Source organism: Rhipicephalus sanguineus, chromosome 4 (genome assembly GCF_013339695.2).
Source record: "Rhipicephalus sanguineus isolate Rsan-2018 chromosome 4, BIME_Rsan_1.4, whole genome shotgun sequence".
Lineage (NCBI taxonomy): Eukaryota > Metazoa > Arthropoda > Arachnida > Ixodida > Ixodidae > Rhipicephalus > Rhipicephalus sanguineus.
Genome location: NC_051179.1, coordinates 192,130,417 through 192,153,953, shown reverse-complemented (window position 1 = coordinate 192,153,953; position 23,537 = coordinate 192,130,417). Strand labels below are relative to the sequence as shown.

Sequence of the window (23,537 nt, the reverse complement as noted above, 5' to 3'; positions counted from 1 at the left end):
TGTGTGAGCTGTAAGCAGCCATCTTTTTTATTGCGATAGCAATTATATGGACAGTCTCGGCTGATTTTTGCCGTCGCCGTCGCCGCCGTCATGCTGCGTATATGTATAAGTATTTATATATACATCAATATCCCAAAGAAAAATAAATCAGAAAAATGCTTCCGAAGCGCGGAATCGAACCAGCGACCTCTGAATTCGCAGCGCGGGGCGCTAAGCACTACTCCACAAAGCGCACATCCCTTAGGCAGCTTATGGCGAGCGTTATAAACACACCCTTTACCGTTTGCAGTCCTCCGAGACGGAGGCGCTTATAAGCGTTTCTTCATTACCAGTGAGATGGCGCTAGGAGCGCGCGGGCGCACTTAAAGGCGTCGGCCAGCTCTCTCGCTTCTTCTTATATTTGCGCAGCGAGAACCTTGCCCTTCCGCTGTCTGCTCGCGCGGGCGCTCGAACAAACTACCACAGTGTTCATGATTCTCAGCAGATCGAGCTACGTGGTAGCTCTCACCGCGCGTCGCGTGCGTGTAGCTGAAAGCGTTTCAGATGTCGTGCACGTAACGTACGTGTACTTTTCACGTTTGCGTATGAGAAATCCCTACGTACGTGATATTAAAACTGTCTAGTAGCTGCCGAGTAGTGATGGACGCACGGTAGTAGCAGCGCGTCCATCACGGGCCGCTTTTCTTGCTATCGCATTCATTGCTTCGCCCTTGCGGCGAAACTGTGACTTTTTTCTATTTTCTTAGGCTCTGCGCAGGGAAAAGCGAAGACGCTACGTGTAGGTTGCCTTCAGCGTGGTTCACGATTGGGTAGCTTGTATCTGCCAGCATTCATATTTCTGGTAATTGGTTTCAGCTGCGAGGACTACAGTTTCAAGGAAATTGATTCGGCGGTCTGCGTCTTTGCAAAATTGTGGACGTCTTTCCCGTCCTTCTTACAGGTTCTCAGTTCCGCTGATGCAGCGGGCGTCGCAGCCAGTACAAGCAGTTTTGTTGAGGATGCCTCGGGTTCGCTCTTCCGGTGGCCAGTCTTTTGGAGAAGGCAGAGAACGCGCTATTGTGCTCGGAATGCTGAAGACATTTTCACGAACCGCCCGTCCCCATCGTCGGCTGCGGGCCACGCGCTCGGAGGGGGGGGGGGGGATATCAGCAAGACCGTTTCTTTTTACGGCTTTTTCGAACACGTGGTTTCGCTTAGAAGTCGCGCACGCGGCGCCGTTTGCGGTTTCGAACTGGCTTCGGCCCGGGCTTTATCCCTCCCGTTTCGGACTGCACGTGTGTATGGCGCAAATTACAGTTACAGTGCTACAGTGTACTAGCGCAAACGGACGGGCCATTCACCAAAGCGAGAGCCGTAGAAGGCTCGACAAAGAGCGGAGTATGGAAGCAACTTGGAAAGGCTGCAGAAGGGCGACGCGTCTAGCACTCACAAAGGGCTGCAGAAGATGGTGGGGCAAGCGGGCGGTGTACTTTTGAAGCCCACACGTGCTTAATGGGTGAAGTCATTGGCAGATATACGCATCAAGTGTCACCGATGGCCTCAAAAGTTGGGCGGCAGTCCAGTAAGAAGAAGGAGAAGGGAAAAAAAGAAAAAAAAAAGGCAGGGGGGAACAGTCGGAATAAGGCGCGAAGAACTTGAAATATTTTTTAAAAAAGAACATTGTTAGTGTATGATGGAGGCTAGTAGGGATTTTATGTTGCGAATAGAATATTTGTCCAGGTTATTTGAAGGCTGAGCGTACTTTATGTCTCTTAATATTATAGAAATCATGCTATGGCTTGTAGTGATTCCAAATTACCACGAGCTAGATTTATTCCTGATGGGTGTAGGGATTGAAATTTGTGTATCAAATAGTATCAAATACGATTCCATGTATTTCCTCTGCCGTGGTGACCGTAAATTTGTAGAATGTAAAGTTTGGCTTGATCGAAATTGTGGTCTTATTGGTTGAAGTGGCTATCCCACCTCATTCTTATTTTATGTTTTGTAGAACCCATTTTTGATGAAAAAAGAATGTTTGTCGGCAGAAGAGCGTACATTATTGAGTATTTAAAAGAAAACAAAGGTGCTCCGTGACGGACACAATTCGTGTTCACTATAATATCAAGGATTTAAGAAAAAGTAATGAGAATGCCATCGGCATCGTAACAGGAAATGTTCATCACGCTTAAGCGAGTTTCGATTCCATAGCGAGTAAGGCATTGAATGTACATGAAAACGCTTGTTAGTTCTATAAAATGAGTTTTGTGACGTAGAATTTGAAAAAGTTGCACATTCGAGGCAAAACCAACATATACTTGTTGCGCAACTTTGTCGTCGCTCCATTAGTGCCATTAAACCAAGCCATGTGACACCGACAATTTAATGTTATTGAAGCACTTGATATTCTAATCTCTAATTGCATTAGAAGCGTCCCAGTAACCAAATATAATTTGCGTGTGTGCAGGTGTGAACCTGTGTGAACCGGATAATAATGTTATAACCGGTAAACAACACTGCGAACTCCTGTTCTGGACATACATGTATGTAGCACTGCGTACACAGCTGGATTAGCTGCTATACGTAATACTTTTTGATGTCACAAGCACTGTGCACCGACGTCTGTGGCTAAGTCACGCGCCGCATTATCATTGTACATATCTTAAAGCAAATAGGCGCACTATGGGAACAAGGACAAAAAGGGAGGAACGACGACACAAAGGGCGCTTTGTGTCGTCGGTTCCTCCCTTTTGTCCTTGTTCCCATAGTGCGCCTATTTGCTTTAAGATATGAACCGTTACCAACTAGCCCAAATGGCTGTTTTGCTACAATATATTATCATTGTACACCGTCCCGTTTTAGACTTCCCCCGAGAATAAGAACAATAGCTTGTTTCGAAGGTTCCGAACTATCTCCTTGCTCTATTGCAGTAATCAGAGGGGGCAGGAAAAGAAGAGGAGTCAAACCGACGACCCGTGAAAGCATCTTCTCTTTCGTCCAAAACTGCTTCACTGGAAGTGGACACAGGGTCACAGAACTTGCGGTTTTCGCTCTTTCTGTTTAGGAGTAGATGACTGAATACAACACATTAAATGAAGGAAATTCGACCTGATACCACCTCTTGAATTGAAATGTTAACGTTAACAAGGCCACCTGAACGTGTACGATGGATTCTCGGTGACAATGACCGTGAAGCAGTTACTGGGGGGGGGGGGGGTCAGGTCGGCCTCAGGGGGGGGGGGGTTACAACCCCCAATACCCCCCCCCCCCCCGTCGGTGCGCCACTGGGTCCACCTATCGAAACGTCGGCCAGTCTGCTCTGAGGCACTTTCTCCTGTTTCAAACCTATCCCGTGTATCCATCTGTCGGCTCCCATTTTGACCTTGGACTGCCTTACTACTGCGACCGACTAACTGTAGCCACTGAGTTTGCAATGCATATCCAAATTGGAATGAAATCTTACGATTTAATATTTATGCCATCAAATTTGAGGTAGAAATTGACTGTTGCTTCAGTCACCTTTATTTTTATAAGAATCCGTCTTAAGCATCGAACAGTGACAAAAGCATAGTTAAACGCCCATGTATATAAATACTGTCGCACACTTGGCGAATGATGGTCTCGAAAAAATCTCTTAAAGTAGATCACACCTGGCGAAACCATGCACAAATTAAATGGCTCGCTATTATATTGGATTGTTCGCACAAATAATATCTCACTTGGTGTAATCAGCTCAAGGACCACAAGTATGTTGTGTGTCACAGGTGATTTTTGTAATGTTTAAAAAATCACAATGTAGGAGTTGTTTATACTTCCTACAGTGTATTTTATGCTGCCCTAAAATAAATATACGCTGTTTGAATCCTTTGTCGGCAACCAAGGCTGGCACGACGTGTTGCCGACTTGTCGCCCCGACAAGCGTTTTGCGCGCTCGGCGTTCACTCGGCCACCGACGGTGGCGCGAATCGTGGAACCGACCTAGTTCTGACGTAGCTGGCAGCGCACCTCCGGCCGACACTTTTCGAGCCGACCTAGTGCCGACGTAGCTGGCAGCGCACCTCCGGCCGACCCTTTTCGGATGCCTGGTGGCCAGTGAAGTCGGCTGCCGGCTATTTGCCAGTGATCAGCCAAACGTCGGCAGTCGGCCAGGGTTGCTTGGGGGGCTGCCGATCAAATTTCGCCAGCTGGCGTCCACTAACGTGGATACACACATATTCCATCAATCAATCAATCAATCAATCAATCAATCAATCAATCAATCAATCAATCAATCAATCAATCAATCAATCACGTTTATTCTACGTCAGAATGCGTCAGCTGAGGACAAGATCAACTGAGCCCGCAACGCGGCCGGTACTCGGTCGTAGTTCACGATAGCCGTGGAGCGAGCGCAGCCCGAATCACTGAATGGTCACTCGCAAGATTCATACAGCTCTTTTCTGACAAAATGTAAGCGTTTTAGTTTAGTGTATCACCTATTTATTACGAAGGCTCTGATATTATTCTATTATAGAAGAGGACATCGCGAGCGGACGCGACATGCCGCGTATAATGTTATGGGTTTCATACACTATGAACACTCCGACGGATATTATGTACAAGCGAAATAGCGCGAGTTTCGACATAGAAACACTAACCTGCTTGGCCACAGAAAACTTCGCGGAGCTGAAATGTGTACGCTGCGTGCCATCATTGGCAGCACAACTTGCCCAGCGTGCTTCACCACGTATTTTCACAAAAACTTCGCGTCTCACAAGAAAGAATCAAATTTATCTTGTCACGGACGGTTTGTCACGGATTCACGAAACATGAAAACTCGTAGTGTTTCAGCCGAACTAGGGAGCGGCTGCCGGTTTGTCGTCTGCTAACACTCCTCCTGACATCCGCTTGGTGGCGTGACAGTCTATGGGCAATAGAAAATAGAAAAGAGGCCCTTGTACATGGCTTTTCTAGACATCACTGGGGCGTACGACAACGTTAATCAGGAAATTTTGTGGGATATATTGAAAGGAATGGGCATAGGCGACGACTGCATACAGCTTTTGAGGGAGATATGCCGAGAAAATACAATTTGCGTAGAATGGGAAGGAATGAGTAGCAAAGAGAACGTTGAGATTAGCAAGGGGCTGAGACAGGGATGTCCTTTGTCCCCGCTGTTACTCATGCTGTACATGGTGAATATGGAAAAAGCGCTAGAAGGTAGCAACTTTGGTTTTAATCTGTCACACAAACAGGGCGGCGTGATGATTGAGCCGAAGCTTCCAGGATTATTTTATGCTGACGATATTGTCTTATTTGCTGATATACAGCAGCTGGCAGATATATGCGGAAGGGAAGGGGAAGCTCTAGGACTAGGATTTAGCAGTGGCGCACCGACGGGGGGGGGGGGGGGGTTCGGGGGTTGTAACCCCCCCCCTCCCTGAGGCCGACCAAACCCCCCCCACCCCCGTAACCATAAGCGTGCGCAGGGTTCCCCTTCAGGGGGGGCGAAGGTTCGTCGCAGCGCCCCCCCTCCCTATTATGTCAATGTATGCGGCTGCCTTTGCGCCCCTCTTCTCGCCCCCCTACAATGTATAGGGCTGACTTTGCGCCCCCCCTTCTCGCCCCCCTTGCCCCCCCCCCCCCTGCGCACGCCTATGCCCGTAACTGCCCCGCTGTCCTTCTCACCGGGAGTCCAAAGTTCATATCCAGAGGTGTCCTGAGGTCGACTTTTCCTGACTGGCTCTAGAAATGTGTTGTATTCACTCATCTACTCCTAAATTGAAAAAAAAAAACGCAAACCGCATGCTCTATGGCTCTGCGTTCCTCAATTTCCAAAGAAGCAGCTTTCCAATAATATTATCTGGGGTTTAGCGTCCCAAAACCACGATATGATTATGAGGGACGCCGTAGTGGAGGGCTCCTGAAATTTTGAATCCCTGGGGTTCTTTAACGTGCACCTAAATCTAAGTACACGGGCCTCAATCATATTTTCGCCTTCATCGAAAAGGCAGTCGCCGCGGCCGGAATTCGATCCCGCGACCTTCGGGTCAGCAGTCGAGCGCCATAACTTATCACTAGACCACCGTGGCGGGGCGCAGCTTTCCAGAAAAAAATATGCTTTCACGGGTTGTCAGTCTGGCGCTTTTTAGGGGCGAAGCTCCTTAAGGTAGCACCCGTTCGTCCCTCGTAGTCGTCGTCGTCGTAGTAGCAGTAGTAGTAGTAGTCGTAGTCCGTAACAAGTCTTACGCTTCGACCTCCAAGGTGGTGCCGGTGGGAGATTTTTCCTGTGCGTTGTTGAACAATAAAAATTCGCAGCGTGCGCGTTAACTAAAAGCCGAATTCTTCTGTCTCTCATTCCTCATTAGCAGCCATTGGCATGTTCCAGTAGGAAACGTTAGTAGAAGTAGAAGTGTAAGTGTTAGCTAAAAGCCGACTTCTTCTGTCTCTCATTCCCATTAGCAGCCATTGTTTACCTACAAGGTAGTGCCTGGTGAGATTTCTCCTGTGCGTGATTAAACAATAAAATTTTGTTCAAAACGCCGTTGATTGATGAAATAACCAACGAAAGACGCCAGATGTTTTGTAAAAGCAGAACGAAAGAACGCCAGATGTTTCTAAAGCAAAACGAAAAGACGCCAGCTGCTTAACGAAAGACGCCAGATTTTTCTAAAGCAATGGTTTTCTAAACAATGAAAATTCACAGCGTACATGTAAAATTAAAGTGAGCTGCAAGTCGTCATAACTCATCGAACCTTTAGTATAAACGCGCCCGATCTCACGTCGGTGATGATGTACTGGGCAGAATTCACGGAAGATTCACGGTTTACCGATGAACCTCCGCAGCTTCGCCCACTCATCATCATTCACTCCGTGGATATGCTGTGATTTTTTTTATTTTCTTGCCCCTTTGATTACTACAATAGAGCATGCCACGGCAAATATAAGAATGGAACACATCGAGGGACGAGCTCTCATTTCACTCCAGCCGCAACCAAAAATATTTCTCAGATACGTCTAAACGACTGTTTTTCGATCGTCAAGAGATCCTACGTCATAATTTTTCTCTCTCATATAAATTTCATTGAACGAGAATACAATTCGCCCTTGAAACATAAGACTCTCGGCCGTGTTTGGATGTTCCCGTAGCCTGAAAATAAAACGCTGCAAAAACACCTACACAAGTCGATATCTTCGGTTTTCTTCAGACCCCCCAAAAATGCGGAATATATTAGTCTTAGACATTAATGCGAAGAGCCGAAACATACTGCAGCGCACAACGTGAAAAAACAAAAGAAAAACAGATGATATATTCAAGAAACTCACCAAGAACAGCTACGGAAAGTCTTTTATTCAGAAAGCAGTTCACTTTCAAAAACATGACGCAAGCTGATAAATCCAGCAACCCCCTCCCCCTTTTCCAATCAACACCACCACAGAAATGCATCAGTCTCTACTATCCGAGTAGTGATCGAAACCATCGCTCGCAACGACCGGCCGCCGAAATAGAAAATTCAAGACACCAGCTGAACCGAGAACCTGAAAGAAAGACGGGAACGACGTCCCCAATTTTGCAAGAGATCGCAACCCCATAGCCGAAGATTCCGAGGACGCGGACAGCCGAATCAATTTTCCTTAAACTACAGTTTTCGCAGTTGAAACCAACTACCGGAAATGAATCTTGACATATGTTAACGACCCAAACAACGTGAACCGCGCTCAATGCAACCTACCCCTTGTGTACAGCACACAAAAAAGAAGAAAGAAAAAGAGAGAGAGAGGGGGGCATCTGCGTACCCACTTCGACGCGTCCGTCTAAAAAGCTCCCACCCCCTTCACTGTTCAACTCATGCCTTCCGGTCAAGCCCTTGCACTGCTCTGTTCTTTTGCCGACAAGCACCGCCGCCGCCTGAAGCACCCTTCCATACCCGCCGAACAAGAAAAGAAGCCCTTTTCATGTGCTTCCCTTCCTCAAACTCCGAAGAGGGAACCGCATGGTTTCTGAAACGCGGGACAATGCTCACTCAAATTTTAAAGATAAGAAGGCGTCGGCGGCATCTGATCCATCCGCCAAGCTTCGACGCACGTGTTTTCTATTTTCTTCGGGGCTGCTGGTGAATGGTACCGTCTGTTGCTTAATGGCTGCAACGGAGTGGTCGCGCACTTTTTTCTGAACCTCGTTGACAGCGGTCGAACGAGACGTGTTAGTGCGGCGAGAAGAAAGGACACCTCGCCAGCGGCTCGTTCATCAAAGCGACCGCGAAGCCACGGAGGCTGCGTAGCACGCGCACACGACGAGTTTAAGCACATTGAGTGGTTCCTGCATTTCTGAGCAACCCTTGGGGCAACTAGTGTGTGCGTCGCCAGCCATTGTCGCAGCATCGCACGCACGCAGTGACTCTAAGCATGCCATGCGGAGTCCGGCCGTTGCAAAGACGGGAGGAGCAAGAAGCCGTGGCAGAAGGTGTAAATGTTTTTAACGACGTCTGGTAAGAAAAAAAGAACCTTGGGAAAGTGCGGAAGGTGTGTTGGGGCGGCACGTTTCCTTTTCTTTTTCTCAGTAAACGTCTCTCGCCCATTCTTTTTACCACTTCTTTTTTGCATGTACATCGGACGGAAACTACAACGTTTGATGTGCACACATGCGTGCACGTTCAGTTTGCTTGCTAAAACTTGTGGCCGTGTTTGCTGCGTAAATCTGCGTTGGCAATGACCTACCTCGCCGAAGCCCTCTCTCGAAGCGCCAGTCGAACGAGGCTATGGTCGAACACATCCTCACCTACTACCCAAAAAGGATTTCGTGTTCATATTCAAGCGACGCAGCAACAACACCGGAATGCCCGATTACGTCCATAGAGGAACCGGTAACTCAGCAGGTATCGTCGTCTCATGGGTCCATTGACCAGTCAATTTTTACTAAGGATGGTTCAGCCGCCGAACCTACATGCGCCGGAGTGACCTGGGAATCTACGCTGGAAAGTCATGTTGAATTCCAATGGCAGAGTCGGAGCAGCCGATGGACTCCGCGAGCGAGCACTCGACTCTGGCGTAGAGCGACGCCTCCAAATCCGCGATTGGAACACAATCCGCGCCGCCGGAGCAAGCATGGGAGCAAGAAGGCAGCGGAAGTGCTTGAGTTGCCCAGAATACCTTGCGTGTAGTTATTCCATTCTGCTAATTCCGCTGTCGAATTCCCGCTCGTACGCGGCAGTTTCAGCGTCGCTGTCACTATCCGATGAATCGCTCGTGCAGAAACTGGAGTTTTCTGACTCGGAGCTGTCGCTATCGATCAGCGGAAGCAATGCCGCACGATTTGCCCAGACGCCCATGTGGCCCATGTTGTCCGCCATTACTGTCAAAACACGCGACAGCGGCAGCGCCCCCAAGCAGGCAAACGTGTTAAAGGAAGTACGTCAGGCCGAGTTCCGGTCGACTCCGCCGATTTTGGCGGAGCAACTTTTCCTGCTCCACGGAGTGACTCCCGCTCTGAATGCACTCCGACTCTCCCATTGGAACGCTTGACTCCCGCCCTCACTCTGCCATTGGAACACACTTGCTCCAAAAGGAGCAGAAAAGCTTGCTCCGACTCCGCCATTGGAATTCAACATTAGTAAGTGTGATTATAATGCAGTTTATCCGTGAGCTGAGAATTGTACTGCACGTGTGCTGCATTGAACTGTACATGCTATTTATAATCAATACTATGTAGTTTATAAGTAATATTTATGGTGCGCTTTGAAATTTACACAAGAAACGCACACGAAAACACACACACGGCGCTGGGTGTCTTCATGTGCCTTTCTTGCGTCCCGTTTGTATGCGCTACCTACCATAGTAATAAAGTTTTAACATCATTGCGCGACCGCCAGCCAGCCGACATGTCGGTTCAATTTGTAGTTTATTTTCTACGTGCACAGCTGCTCCACTGAACGGTTTTTTGGCCTTGTCAAGTTATTTCAAGACCTTTCTGTAAAACGCTGAATAATCATCATCATAATTCATGTTATTATTATTATTATTATTATTATTATTGTTATTATTTGGTATTTTATTTGTCGCATTACTCCAGCTGAAGCAAGGAAATGGCATATTATGCAATGTGCTTGCCCCCCCCCCCGCCCCCGCACTCCTGTAATCTTGTCAGAAGTTCAACCCCCCCCCCCCCCCCCCGAGAGAAATCCTGGGTGCGCTAATGGGATTTAGTGTAACAAAATGCGGAATGATTGTATTTAATGACCCTTGTGATCAGGCGGTGTCAATACAGGGCCAAGAAATACCGAGGGTGAGCGAATACAAGTACCTCGGAGTATGGATAAATGAGGGTGACAGGTACATGGAGGTACAGGAAAAAGCCTCGGCAGCAAAAGGAAAGAGGAATGCTGCAATAATGAAGCACAGAGCATTGTGGGGGATACAATAGGTACGAGGTGCTTCGAGGACTGTGGAAGGGTGTAATGGTTCCGGGGCTTACTTTTGGGAACTCAGTGGTGTGCATGAGGGCAGAGGTGCAATCGGGAATGGATATAAATCAAAGGACTGTGGGACGCCTCGCGTTGGGTGCTCACGGGAAGACGACAAATGAGGCTGTAAGGGGCGATATGGGATGGGCAGGTTTTGAGGCGAGGGAGGCTCAGAGCAAAATAAGGTACGAAGAAAGGCTAAGGAATATGAAGGAGAGTAGATGGGCAGAGAAGGTGTTCCGTTACTTGTATAGGAAGAGCGTGGACACACAGTGGAGAAAAAAGAACTAGGAGGCTCACTAGTAAATATACGGCTGGTAGTGTAAGCAGTATGTCAACAAAGAGCGTTAAGCGAAAAGTCAGAGAGGCGGAGAGGATTTACTGGACGGCAGCTATGGAGAAAAAACCGGCTTTGAGTAACTACCGAAAGGGCACGAATGAAATAAGGAGGGAGGCATTTTACGACAATTCAACACACCCGCGATTGAAATAAGTAAGAGACGGTTAAGTATTGGTGGCAGAAAATTAGAGAGAAAGGAGAAAAATAAATACTGGGAAAAAATAAGAACTGTCTGGCGTAAAGGGCAGAGAACTGGGCTGAGAATTTACGCTTTTTTTTTTCCTGTAGTAAGATTGATTTTATCGAAGTAGATGCATTAGGCCAACATAAAAAAAGAATTAAAAAAGGAAAGAGATTTTTTTGTCGAGCCAGGTGCAAGGAGGTTATAGGTGGCACACTTGTCACTGCCCCGTTATAAAGGGGACGCTCATAGCATCCATCTGGCATCCATCCATCCATCTATCAATTGCGAATACTATGCTTGTCGCTCTCGGAGCTCTCCCAAACGGAAACTGAGACTGGTCGGTAATAAACAGACAGTAAATGATTATCTGTCGCGCGCTGCAGCGAGCGATGTGCCCTGTTATGACTAATAGGCCCCCAGCAACACATTGCAGCAATGAAGCGCAAAACTAAAATTTTTGTGTCAGTGCTCCTTTAAACTCTGGCTAGACTTCACTGGGGGCCCTGCAAGAAGGTGGACGGACACGGACCCCTCTCCCTCCTCCCACCTATGTACCGCCTAGTGTACGCCTAGGTAGTACATGCACCATCCGCGTTTGAACGTCGCGCTGTTCGTGTCGATGTCATTGGGAATAATAAAAAGAACAGGTGTCATCACGACGTACAGGCCGGAAAATATACCACCATAGCATGCGGACACCGGTGCGAAATGTTGGGCGTGTGTGCGGCTGTTTGGTGGCACCACCGGATGTTGCCACGCGGGGGCGTGGAACCACCCCCGCGGGTGCTGCTACTGCTACTACTATAGTGTACTAGAATATGGGTAGTGTGTTCAGGGAGGAGCCATGGCTGCCGCAGTTGGTATCGACAGCCGCGAGATGGCACCACCTGAGCATGGGCTGTCACATCGCGCATTGCCAGCCATTGCTCCTGATGCGCTTCCGTGCTTTAATTGATACGTCGCGCTTAATAACCCTATGTGTTTAATTGCTGACACGTCAGCGACAAGCATTCTGAATGGGTGTGGTCGTACATGCATTGAAAACAAAACGAAATGCAATAAAGCCGAAACACGCAGTCCGAATGAAAAAACAGGGACTAGCATACGACAGCGAAGCAGTCATAACTGGGGAAACAAAACTCCCTGCAGTTTCTTTAAAGCTCGGTCGATGAACGAATAAAAGATTAGGAAGCTCGATGTATCAAAGGAGCATCTATGAACCCTGAAGGTTTTTCTTAAAATATCACTATAACGAGTCGTAGCCTACGCCCTGCGACAGCTTCGACTTTCTTCGTTAGGCGCGGCACCGTTTCTTGTTGATAGTTGCCTCATGGAATCGTAATTATGTGGCTTAGGTAACAAAACTACCATTAGACTGCAAGGCACGCCGTAGTGGAAGACTTGTGAATTATTTTTACCTCCTTGGGTCCTTTAACATGCACCTAAATCTATAGATGCACGGGTGTTTTTGCATTACGCGCCCGCCGAAATACTGCCGCCGTGGCCGGGATTTTGCATTGTACAGTCAAAAGAAAACATCACTTGGCACCACAGCCGGACTGTAGGAAGAAACTCTTTATTTACGTTTACGTGCGCGCACACTGCAGTGAGCAGAAACACTGATCAAATTAGTCGCCATTCCGAAGAGTTATCAGTTCATCACCACTTGATCACGGTGGCACCCTTATGAACATCGACTGATTTTCGCATGCAGCTTTTTTTTTTTTCGTTTCGCCTCTCGAGACTGGTTGATACCCTTCACGAAAAAAATGAAGTCGTGTCAGCACACAAAACTTTACCACTGCTACGGTCAGGAGGTCTGCATGTTGGCTGCAGCCTAGGGTACAGTCAAAGTGCTTTTTTGAGAGCAGCATCACATCAACACGCTGGTTGCTGCACAGCTCTTGCTTGCTGAAAAAGGTGGTAAATATGCCCTCTAGCTTCTTCACTGCCTCAAATAAGCAGTCAGGCGGGTAGAGAAGCCCACCTCTGTCACAAAGCTATGTGAACTCGCAATTTTGCCGGTTTAGCTGTGGTAAGCAAAGGAACGTTCCTACACTCTGTGCATGTCATTTCGCTTTAGGAACTTTCGTGCCACATAACCGGGCATATAATATATGAGCCGATCATCACTCTTCTGCTCCACGTATTCTTTGTGATCAGATGGAATCCTCTGGAGTGTGCGCTCCACCAAGTCGAGGTTCCCTGCTTCAACAGCATTGTCCAAATCGTCAACTCTGACTTCTCGCGTGGAGCTGACGGAGCTGAATCAGTGGCCTCACCTTCAGCACAGGGCGCTGCAGTTTTCTTGGTGATTGTAGAATCAACCGCAGAGTTCTTCCGCTTTCTCGGAAGTCTTGGATGCGACGCTTTCTTTGACAAGTAGCTAGGGGCATAACGTCGGCACGGCGTCCGGCGTCAGCTCTGGTCTCCCACGGGGTACGCGAACTTCTGATCACACATAATGGCTCGAAGTGCAGCTCACATACAGAGCAGCTTTCGTCCAGGGTCCTGTCCTTACGATGTAAATTCCGCTCCCAAAGTTTTTCTCCGTGCTTCGTCTTTGGACAGCGAAAAACGATGGCTGCCCACCTTTTTTCCAATGATAACCTGTTCGCACCCAGGTGCAAATCAGTGTCGTTGCCGCCGACGACTCGGCATTGCCTCACTGTCGCATGGCAAGCAAAGCAATCGCCAGAAAAACTTCAGCTAAGCGAGCGCGAACACAAGCAACAGGTCACTGCAAGGCACCCGAGAACTGCGCGAGGAGGCGGAGCGGCAGAGCTACACAGACAATCCTGCCAGCCCATGCTACGGCAGCGCCGCCAGGCGGATCGGCTTTTTGTCCACGCGCGCCGCTTCACGCGATGCATGGCGAGAGAGGGCGTCTGAACACACTACCCCATATTCTACTTCTAGTACACTATACTACTACTACACGCCGGGAGAATATGGCCGACGTTGCGTGATTGTTTTTCCCGTATCGTCGTCGAGCGTCGTAGGGTGGCTGCTGACAGAGTCGCCAGCGTATGGTAAGCGGGCCGTCGAGCCTCCTCCGCCGGGGACAGCGTGTCGCTGAGGGGCGCGGCGGGATCACCATGAGCAGCAGCAGCGAGACGGGCCACAGCAGGGCGAGCCGGAGATGAAGGGATGGCTGGCCAAGTGGACCAACTACCTGAAGGGCTACCAGAAGCGATGGTTCGTCCTCTCCAACGGGCTGCTCTCGTACTACAGGAACCAGGCGGAGATGGCGCACACGTGTCGCGGCACCATCAGCTGGTGAGCGCGGTGATCCACACCGAGGACTCCTGCAACTTCGTTATCTCCAACGGAGGCACGCAGACCTTCCACCTGAAGGCGAGCAACGAGATCGAGCGACAGAAATGGGTCACCGCGCTGGAGCTGGCCAAGGCTCGTGCCGTGCGCATGATGGAGTCCGGTGAGCAGATTAGCCGCTGTCGTTGGACGCTCAAGGACGCCGGCAGTAGGCGTGACCTTGTGTTGGCAATTGGCCCCGCTTGACGTGAAGCTTGCAGCCGTATGCTTCACTTCAACCTGCTTTTCGAACTTGACAGCAGACCGAAACACGGGAATGTTGTTTTGCTTGTTGCTTCTTCAAACAAAAATAATACGCACGAAAGGATTCAATTTCATATGTAGTCGAGGTTAGTCGCCGCGTTAAGCACTTAAATGTCGCAGTTGTGCACCCTGTCTAGGTCCGTGCAATGAAAATTTAACGCACGGACCTCGGGCATTTGCTCCAACTCGCCGGTAGCCTTTTAAAGTGCTTTTGTGAACGCCCATTGCATGCATTGGTTGCTAAAGACGCAGATAAAACCGGTGTTGTGCCTTTTAATTCCCAATATAGGCACGTTGCACTGAAGTGTCCAAATTGAGTGACATACGACAGTGAGCATACAATGAGCGTGACGAGCTGCATTATGAAATATGAGAGGGATCAGGAATGTGTGTCTTTGCTTCTACATAAAGAGAGGCTGGGAATGTGATTGGTCACAGAGACAGCGTAAAGCTAAGAAGGTCGCCAGTGCTGCTGACATGATACATGGCTAAAGGGAAGTATGTAAGAATTGTTGAATGAAGCAAGGCGGGGAGTAATCTTATGATAAATATTTTTGAATGAAGTTATGCATTTAGAGTAGTGTCACATGAATAGGACTGAATGCAGTCCGTGGTATAATACTGGAAAGACTGGTATGTGTTGGCGAGCTTTTTGTATGGATTGCTCAAAATGAACATCAAGACAACGTGGGATCCATGTTGCAATTCTCTTCTGCAGATAGTCTTGATTATTTACTGTAGTTACACTCCTTTGTTGGAGCCCTGTAATGTGCAGTACCTCTTGAGGTTCAGAAGACAGCTTGATTTTCCTATGTTATGTTCTTGTGTGTATGCACAACTACAACAACACAATAATACATCATGGGTGGCAAACATTTTTTTCTGATATGTACTGTCGGCCGCAACAGTTTGCAGGATCTGCAGCATGTGGCGCAGCGACGGAAAACTGCATTGCTGCATCACCTACCGTGATGTGGCGGGTGTTGAGGCTATCGGCCTCGGCGATTAGTGTCGGTGCGTTTAGGACAACGTGCCGTTGCCGGATCTAATCGCGGAGGCTGCGGCCGATAGCCTCAACACCCGTCGCATCACGGCAGGTGACGCAGCAATACAGTTATCCGTCGCTCGGCCACGCGCTGCACATCCCGCAAACTTTGTGGTCGACAGTACAGTAACAAGCTGTAAAAATCTGTAGTGTGTAGGGCATGTGGGTGCCTTGTGAGGTGAAGTGTTGTGTTGCTGATGGAAGGAGCAGTGATATGCAAAAGGGCCCATTAGATGAGGTACAGGTGCATACTGAAAGGATTGCACAAAAATGTAAGCTTGTGTGTAAGAAGACAGAAAGAGTTTATGGTGGGTTTTCAAAATTATTTCCACATGTTTTGATTGTTTTTGCTTGGTAATGTTCCTGGAAGTCATTACGCATAGTCCCTTCAGACTTCTGTTGTATCTGTAATCCTTGATAAGTGTTGAGTAGTTATGAACAGATAATACCACATTAATTTGCCTTCTTTCATTTATGCATTTTTTTCTGATCTGCACAGCAAACTAAGTTTCTGGCATTTAAGGCATGTGCTTTGCCAATCAAGGTTCCTTCTGCAGAATCCTTGACATAGGTCTCTCTCTGGGAGACTACTGACACGTTTTGGAGGATGTAGAAACTCATCTGGTGCGTGTGAAATGAACAGGGCTTCCGTGTCAATGCATTCATATTTGTTCGTAGGAGTTTGGTGGCGCGTCCAGGGCGTAGCCAAGGGGGGGGGGTTGGGGGGGTTCAACCCCCCCCCGAAATTTTTCAGTTTTCAGTTTTGCTTGCGTATATAGGCATGCACACATACAACGCACGCACGAACATACATAAAGTATGGTTGAACCCCCCCCGAAAAAAAATTTCTGGCTACGCCCCTGGCCCGTCCACTTCTCAAGTACTGACCATTGCTTGTAGAAAGAAGTTGGGGTTCTCCGGGAATATTATCTTGGTTTGATCTCGAACTTCACTAATGCAAAAAGTTGACATGTATGCATGAGCAGTTCTTGAAAAGTTTCAATCAGGACGTGAAGTGGCCATGTGCAGGCGAGACCTATAGAAGTGCAGATGCAATTATGCTAGTGGGCAGGCACTGATCTGGCTCTTGAAAGTGTGGATTGCCAGATGAGGTGCTTGGAACGTTGAGCATTTGGGTACAAGGATGTTAACTTGGCCTGCTCATGTGAGTAAGTACTTGCAAAGCGTTTCCTGGATCTTTAGTTTCTACCATCCTCTACCAGTCATACACTTGGTGCAACCAAACACAGAGGGCTTTCGCCCTCTCATGAATTAGCTAACAAGCGTATATGCTGAAGGACTCTGTGACTAGACTCGCAGCCCTCTGAAGGCCTTTAGAGCTGAAATTTACTTTAGGCAGCTTGACGAAGGAAACATGTGACAGCAGCTATGCTGCCACTTTTATTCAGCATTATGCCTGCAGAGCACGGAAGGTCGCCTGGTCTATGTTAGTGCTTCTCTGGGCAGCCTTGCAGATGTCCAGGGAGCCTGTCAGAGCAGCATATAGTTGTACGGACATCAAAATACATAAAGTGCAGCTGATACAGTTCAGGCATGGTGAAAGTGAGTCCCCAGTTTTTGGGGCTCCAGTGCACCTTAAAAAACAAATTCGATACTGTGGATTTTTTGGTGCAAAAGGCGTCGTCGTAATAAAGGATAATCACATAAGCTGTGGGAGGACAGTGTTCTCTTTTGCATGCTGAGCATATGACATGCTCTGTGGGGTTTTCATTTCTTGGACGGCTAGACATGAGTATGTGGGGTGCAAGTTTCACCAAAATCACTTCTAGATGCCCGTAAAAAAGAGCTGACATCAGAGCATGCAAAATATACTTTTGGTGAATTCCATTGGCAGATTCGGAGCACTTCCGGTAGCAGTTTTTCTGCTCCATTCAGGGCAAGTCTGTTCCATTGGCGGATTGAGAGTGCTCCCTGTATGTTTCATTGGCAGATCAGGAGCAGCTCCTGCGCCAGATCCACTCCACGGAGCAGCTCTCTCTACTCCGCGAAAAGCGGCGGATTCGACCGAAGTCGCAAGCTCCCCGCGCGTGCGCAGAGCGTGGCGTACTGCGTGTGCGATGAAATGCGCTGTCCGACCGCGCCTGTTCTCTCCACTGGCGCCCGTGAAGGCGAAAACTGCGTGAACCGCGAGGAATGCTGGGCGCTTGCGAAGCAGATGTGCGCTAGCGCCCCCTACCGTTTGCTCTGGCGAGGGCGCTTGTGTTCCATTGGCAGATTTCCTTCGAATTCTCTCCACGAAGTGGAGTTCGTCGGCCACTCCGAATCCGCCAATGAATTCACCATTTGTTGCCTCATTCTCCTGAGTGAAGCACATCCAGTTTAGACAGGTTACTGCTCTCCAGTTCTTGATTGTATCGTTGGCATCAATTTGGGGGATGTATTGATGAACTCTTGTGATGGGCACTAGCTGGATTCAGGAAAGGAGTGCTACAGATCCCTTCATAAAGCTTTCATACACTATGAAAAGGCATTCGACTCAAAATGGCTGATTTGGTGAGTCTGTCCTGATGTCTGGCTGAAACGCTTCTACAGAAGGCTAAAGCAGGCACTCTTGTGAATGGTGCTTGAGCCAGTGAGCTCAGTGGCACAAGGCCTGAAGTTGTGCCTTACGTGCACAAAATGAGCCACAATTTTCAAAAAGTGGCCACTAAGTACAGTGCACCTATGGTGTTTTCTGCTCTCAGTAGGCTCTTACAATTGTCCCAGCATCATGAACAGCCATTTGAAAGGCTGCCATGTAAAACATGCCAAGCTGTATGTGCATTGTGCCACTGGGGTGGTGTATGAAATCCTCCTGTCCTGCGGCGAGTGCTGTGTAGGGTAAACTGGCCACTGCGTCGATGACAGAATGAGGGAGCACGCGAATAATTTGAACAAGGATATGAATGTGTATCTTTCTGCCCATTGCAAGGCCTGCTCATTTGCTCCGAGGTTTTACGATTTTAAAATCCTGGTAGGTGTAAAGAAAGAATGGCACGTGAGCTTTTAGAAGCGTTTTTTTCAGAGAAGATAGTGACTGTGTAAGTCGGACGCTCTTTCTTGTTGCTGTGGAACATACCTTTTTCGGACTTTCAGCTGATTTGTTATCTCTGTCCAGCGCCTACTGTACCTGCTGGATGCCCACCTGTGCCTGCAGCTAGGTGGTGCTGTGGCTCACATTTCTCATTTTCTTTTTTTTCTACTCAAAGAATTCGTATTCCATTGCCCTTCAGGACATACACCAGTTTGCCAGATTTCATTGCTATAACTGATGTATCGTTAAAACCGTTGTTGTTAATGTGGGTTTCAACTGCAGTACATCACCAAAAGTACCTTCAATGCTCTGCAGCTAATAAACTGCATAGTAGCAGTGAATTTATTTCGACGGAGTAAGGAAACCTGTTGCTGCTTCTCGTATTGCAACTTTTTAACAATGCACACATGGCCGAGGGCACCGCAGAGTTTGGTGGAGCGCTGAATGTACAAAAATGGGAGGCACATTGTGGTATTGGCTGCATGACACAGGATGGTGTTGGAGATCTCGTGAGAGGCCTTCGTCCTGCAGTTGACATAGGAGAATGATGATGAGGACATAGTCATCATCAAAGACAGTTTTTTTTGCTTTATTTGTGTTGAACATTTTCAATATTCGCACAGTTCTGCTTGAGAAGAAATTAAGGAACATGCAGCCAGCATATGTTGAGTGAAAAGTGGTAGACGTAACGTTAAGAGATACGAAAAGAGCAGAGTGGATTGTAGAACAGACAGGTGCAGGTGATATTCCTGTTGACATTGCGAAGAAAGAAGTGGACGTGGGTGGGCCAGGTAATGTGTAGGGTAGATGGTCGTGGTGCATGAGGACGAAGTGGATGCCGCGGGGTGGGAAGCGTGATTGAGGACAGCAGGGAGATGAAATGAACAAGTTTGCAGGAATGCAAGATGGACATCATTGGGAGTGGCCTCATTGGACATAGAATGATGACGATGATGGGCATCAATTGTGGGGGCTCTGCTTTATTGTGCTGTCCTTAATTTGTTGTTATTTATGCAGCTTAGAGGCCACTTTTGTATTCTGGGAAATTGGTTTCACTATATGTCTTCCATCTTTGGCTTCACTAGGAACATCTTCAAGATAAATGGAAATGTAAAATTTTATAGATTTTCATTGAGTCTATGGATGTGGACATCACGCCAATGTGCAATAATTTATTTTAGGTACAGTGACGAAATGGGCCTTATCATTTCAAAAAATTGCCTGATGTGAATTGTGTCTCAAAAATAAGACTTGCTTTCATGCCAGATAGTATCACTCAGAGCAACTTCCACGACCTGTTTGTACTTGTGAACAAATTTTACAGCGCAGGTCTAATGAGAAGAATCTAAAATGCAGGCAGTACATTTTAAACATCACTGTTTCTACTAGTGCATCAGTAATGAGTTCATTGAACATATACAGTCTTAGGTGCATTGCTGCAAAGACTGTATATAGTGCAACATTCCTAGGGACTTGCATTGTGTTCTTTAGTTAAACATGCTTCAATATAGAGCCTCTTATAGCAACTAAATAAATTGAGTCGCAAGGTTTCTGTGATGCAACTGTCACTGAATATAGGAAGGTGTCTTTTAGTCCCAAAGTCTTGCTTGCACATCTTTGAAAGAATAAGTACAGTATAAAAATTTAAGACAGAGAACTGGAGAGCTGCGCTTCCAAGATCGGTACCTGCTGCTGTAAGGAACAGTGTATTAGTACACAATTTTCTGTTGGGCATTATTCATGATACCTTGGTCTGCAGTCATCGCAGCACCAAGGTTTTCTCAAGGGTATTTCAGGAGGGCTCATGGGTAATTCCATGAGCTGGTGGGACCCAGACCCACAACCTAGGATACGAAGGTTGTCAGTTCGAGCCCCAACAACGTAAAGGGGGTCTATTGTCATAATTTAATAGACGCTTTTAGTTTGGTGTACGCAGAAGTTGCATACGCTGTGCACAATAGTTGTGTACGCTGCAAGCAAAGCGTCCTACAACACTTTTAGTTTAACGACCGTGATGCGTTTCACTTAACTAGATAAGTCGTATGCGAGATGTACTAAGTGTTTTCGCCATGCTTATCAGCGCCACCAACGTCAGAAGTATGCTAGGTCCCAGTAATAACGTGGCCTCTGGGATCTGTACACAGGACCCCGATGGCCTGTAACGGCTACTAGCATACAAGTCAGGCCGCGGCGTTCGCTGTTGCATTTTTAGCGTTGTTCCTGGGTGCATTGGTTGCACGCGTTGACCTTTGCCGTGTACATTGAAACATTCCTATGTGTACACACCTTTGAAGCTGGGTGCACTATATAAGAATGGCGTTTAATGGGGCACGGCCGCGCTTGGTCGAACACAGCGTTCTATTCAGCGCGGCTGTGGATGAGGTTTGGATGGCGTGGATGAGGCTGTGGATGAGCATAACTTTCAGCAACTGGTCGCGTTCCAGTGATCTTGACTTTCCGATCTACTAGCAGCACTTCAAGGACGTCAAAGCTCGCACAACACTCAACACGCGTTATGTTGCAGTTTGAATAAAAGTACGTACCAAGCTTACTTTCCTTTTTTTTTTACCGGGTCATTCGCTGAGAAGCCTGAGAGAAAGAGAAAGACAGAACCTGTCAAAGACCGGTTGCTTGAGGATTTTGTGGAACGCCAGGCTTGTCTTCCTACTCGTCAGGACGCGGAACGTGCCGTTGATTGTACCTTGTCTGGCACGCAAAACATGGCCTTTCATGTGGAGTACCCACAGACTTGCATTGGGTTCGCGTTTCTGTCTGCGTCCAACACCACTGCAACCACCATGTGCTCTCGTTCTGGTTGTCGAGGTCTCGCTAGAACGCAACGTAGTAAGCGTTGCGTTAAGTACGCAGCGTCTTGTTAGGGCGTACGCGCACATCCCTGGAAGAGATCGTTACGTACGGCGCATGCGCATTCTCTCTCGCAGCCGTGCTGCGTACGTAGGCTCGTTACGTACACCCAACTAAATGTCCAATTTGTCATATTACTACACACTACAGTTAAAAGCAACAAATAATGTCCCCATGCTTTCCTAGCTTAACCGTCTTTGGATCCATTTGGTTCCATTTCTAACAAAGAAATGAGCCCTATCGAGCAATTCCTCTTCTCTCATGTGTTTTTGTATTGTGTGTGTGTGCGCTTGAGGTCAATCTCCAATACGGTGGGCCCTTTGCCACTTTTGAGGCTATGCATTGTTTGCCACTGTTAGCACGACGTGCTAGGACAAGCACAGTTCAGGCTCTTGATGTAAAGGGGCTTCACCACGCAGTAATAACAGTGCTGCTGTAACATGGTACAACTAGTGGTGTTACAGGTAAACGTGTTACTTGGTCAGTAACTTACTAATTTGCCTTGTTGCGATTTCGGAACTGTATCAAGTAACATACTTACATTAACATTTTAAATACAAGCATTTCTAGCGAACCTTAGGCATTTTGAGCGTTTCTATCTACGTATCTATTATCTAGCCGCCTACGTCTGGGTGCTCTCATGATCACCTCCTTAACTTGGTGTCATAGGGTCGGGCAAAAAATGTGGAGCTCACTCACGACTCACTCACCACGAAAAAATATCTTGCCCTTGGGGCTCACTCAGACTCACCAAACTTTCCCTCATCCGGACTCATTAGGACTCAGACTCGCCAAAATATAATTCACTCAGGCTCACTTAGATCACGGCTCGATCTGAGTCTGAGTGGAGTATGAGTGAGTAGACTCACGAGTCCGTTAGCTATAGTTAGCTTTTTCTACCGTAGTGTCAATGCTCTTTAAACACCAATCTGACATAATCGGTGCTCGACTTAGCGCCTTTTGATCTCGTACCTTCAAATACGGGTTATCAGAGTTTGCAATTTAATAAGGACCTTTTCATTGAAAGAGATGACTCACACGAGATATTTTTATCAAAAGCTTGCCGTGACAAAGTTGGCTGGGGAGGTCAAAGCATCCTTTCACCCTCTCCCTCCGCAACTCAAGCCTCTGTCAATAATGTTGAGCTGACGTATGAACGGCAATGCGGTGAAATATGTGTCAGTATCTTGAGTATAAACGAGTGCCGACCTAAGGCTGATAGTAATGCTGAAGTTGAGTAGATAGGACCATAGGTCCGGCAAAAAATGTGGAGCTCACTCAGACTCACGCATGCAGTATACTTTGCCCTTAGGGCTCACTCGGACTCAGAATCACCAAAATTTTCTTCAACCAGACTCAGTCACTATACATTTTTCTCAACCGAACTCACTCGACTCAGGCTCTTCTCAGTATGAGTCTGAGTGAGCCTGAGGGAGTCGACTCATGAAAGAGTTTGACGCCTATGCTTGGTGTAGACCGAAATTGGCATGGGACGGTAAGAGGATCGACGAATATGACTGTATGGTCATGACATGAATAATGTGAAATCCTGTTGCAATGTCGTCAAACCCTTTCCTCCAGACACGTGTTGCACATAGCCTTGTACCATGGGCTGCGGGGTACGGGTATGCGCACCCTCTTATTACTTTTTTTTTTTTGTCTGGGAGCAATAAAGATACCACCACCAGCACAGGGATTGACAGTTTTATATCTACCCAGGAATGGTGAGAGCAGACATGGTAATTTAAATGCGAGAACGTTAAGAAAAACCGACATGGGTAGCTTTGACTGACGAATGCAAAGAATGAAAATTAGGATCCCAACAGGAATCGAACCCAAGCATTCTGCATGGCAGTCGGGTATTATACCACACAGCCTGCCAGGTCTAGAAACTGCTTTGGAAAGACAGCCTATGGAGGTGTAACGTCGGTGAAACGTCAATTGTGATTGTGGTGCTGGCTATCTAATTTTATAAAACAATGAACACTACATATCTACTCCTACGATACAGGCATCATATCAGGTTAACGTCTGTGGTTCCAGTGTTGGCTCTGCTTTTATGGCAGTCCTAA

General features: G+C 47.5%; 1 protein-coding gene across 1 annotated transcript in view; it reads left to right on the top strand.

Annotated features, from left to right (window-relative positions):
* Positions 1–13,909: 13,909 nt before the first annotated feature.
* The window catches only part of LOC119390982 (oxysterol-binding protein 1-like), a 113,432-nt gene continuing 103,804 nt past the window's right edge, over positions 13,910–23,537 (top strand). The window contains 2 exon segments of the mRNA XM_049415006.1: positions 13,910–14,214; positions 14,217–14,381. Coding sequence (XP_049270963.1) covers positions 14,085–14,214; positions 14,217–14,381 — 295 coding nt within the window. The 5' untranslated portion in view covers positions 13,910–14,084.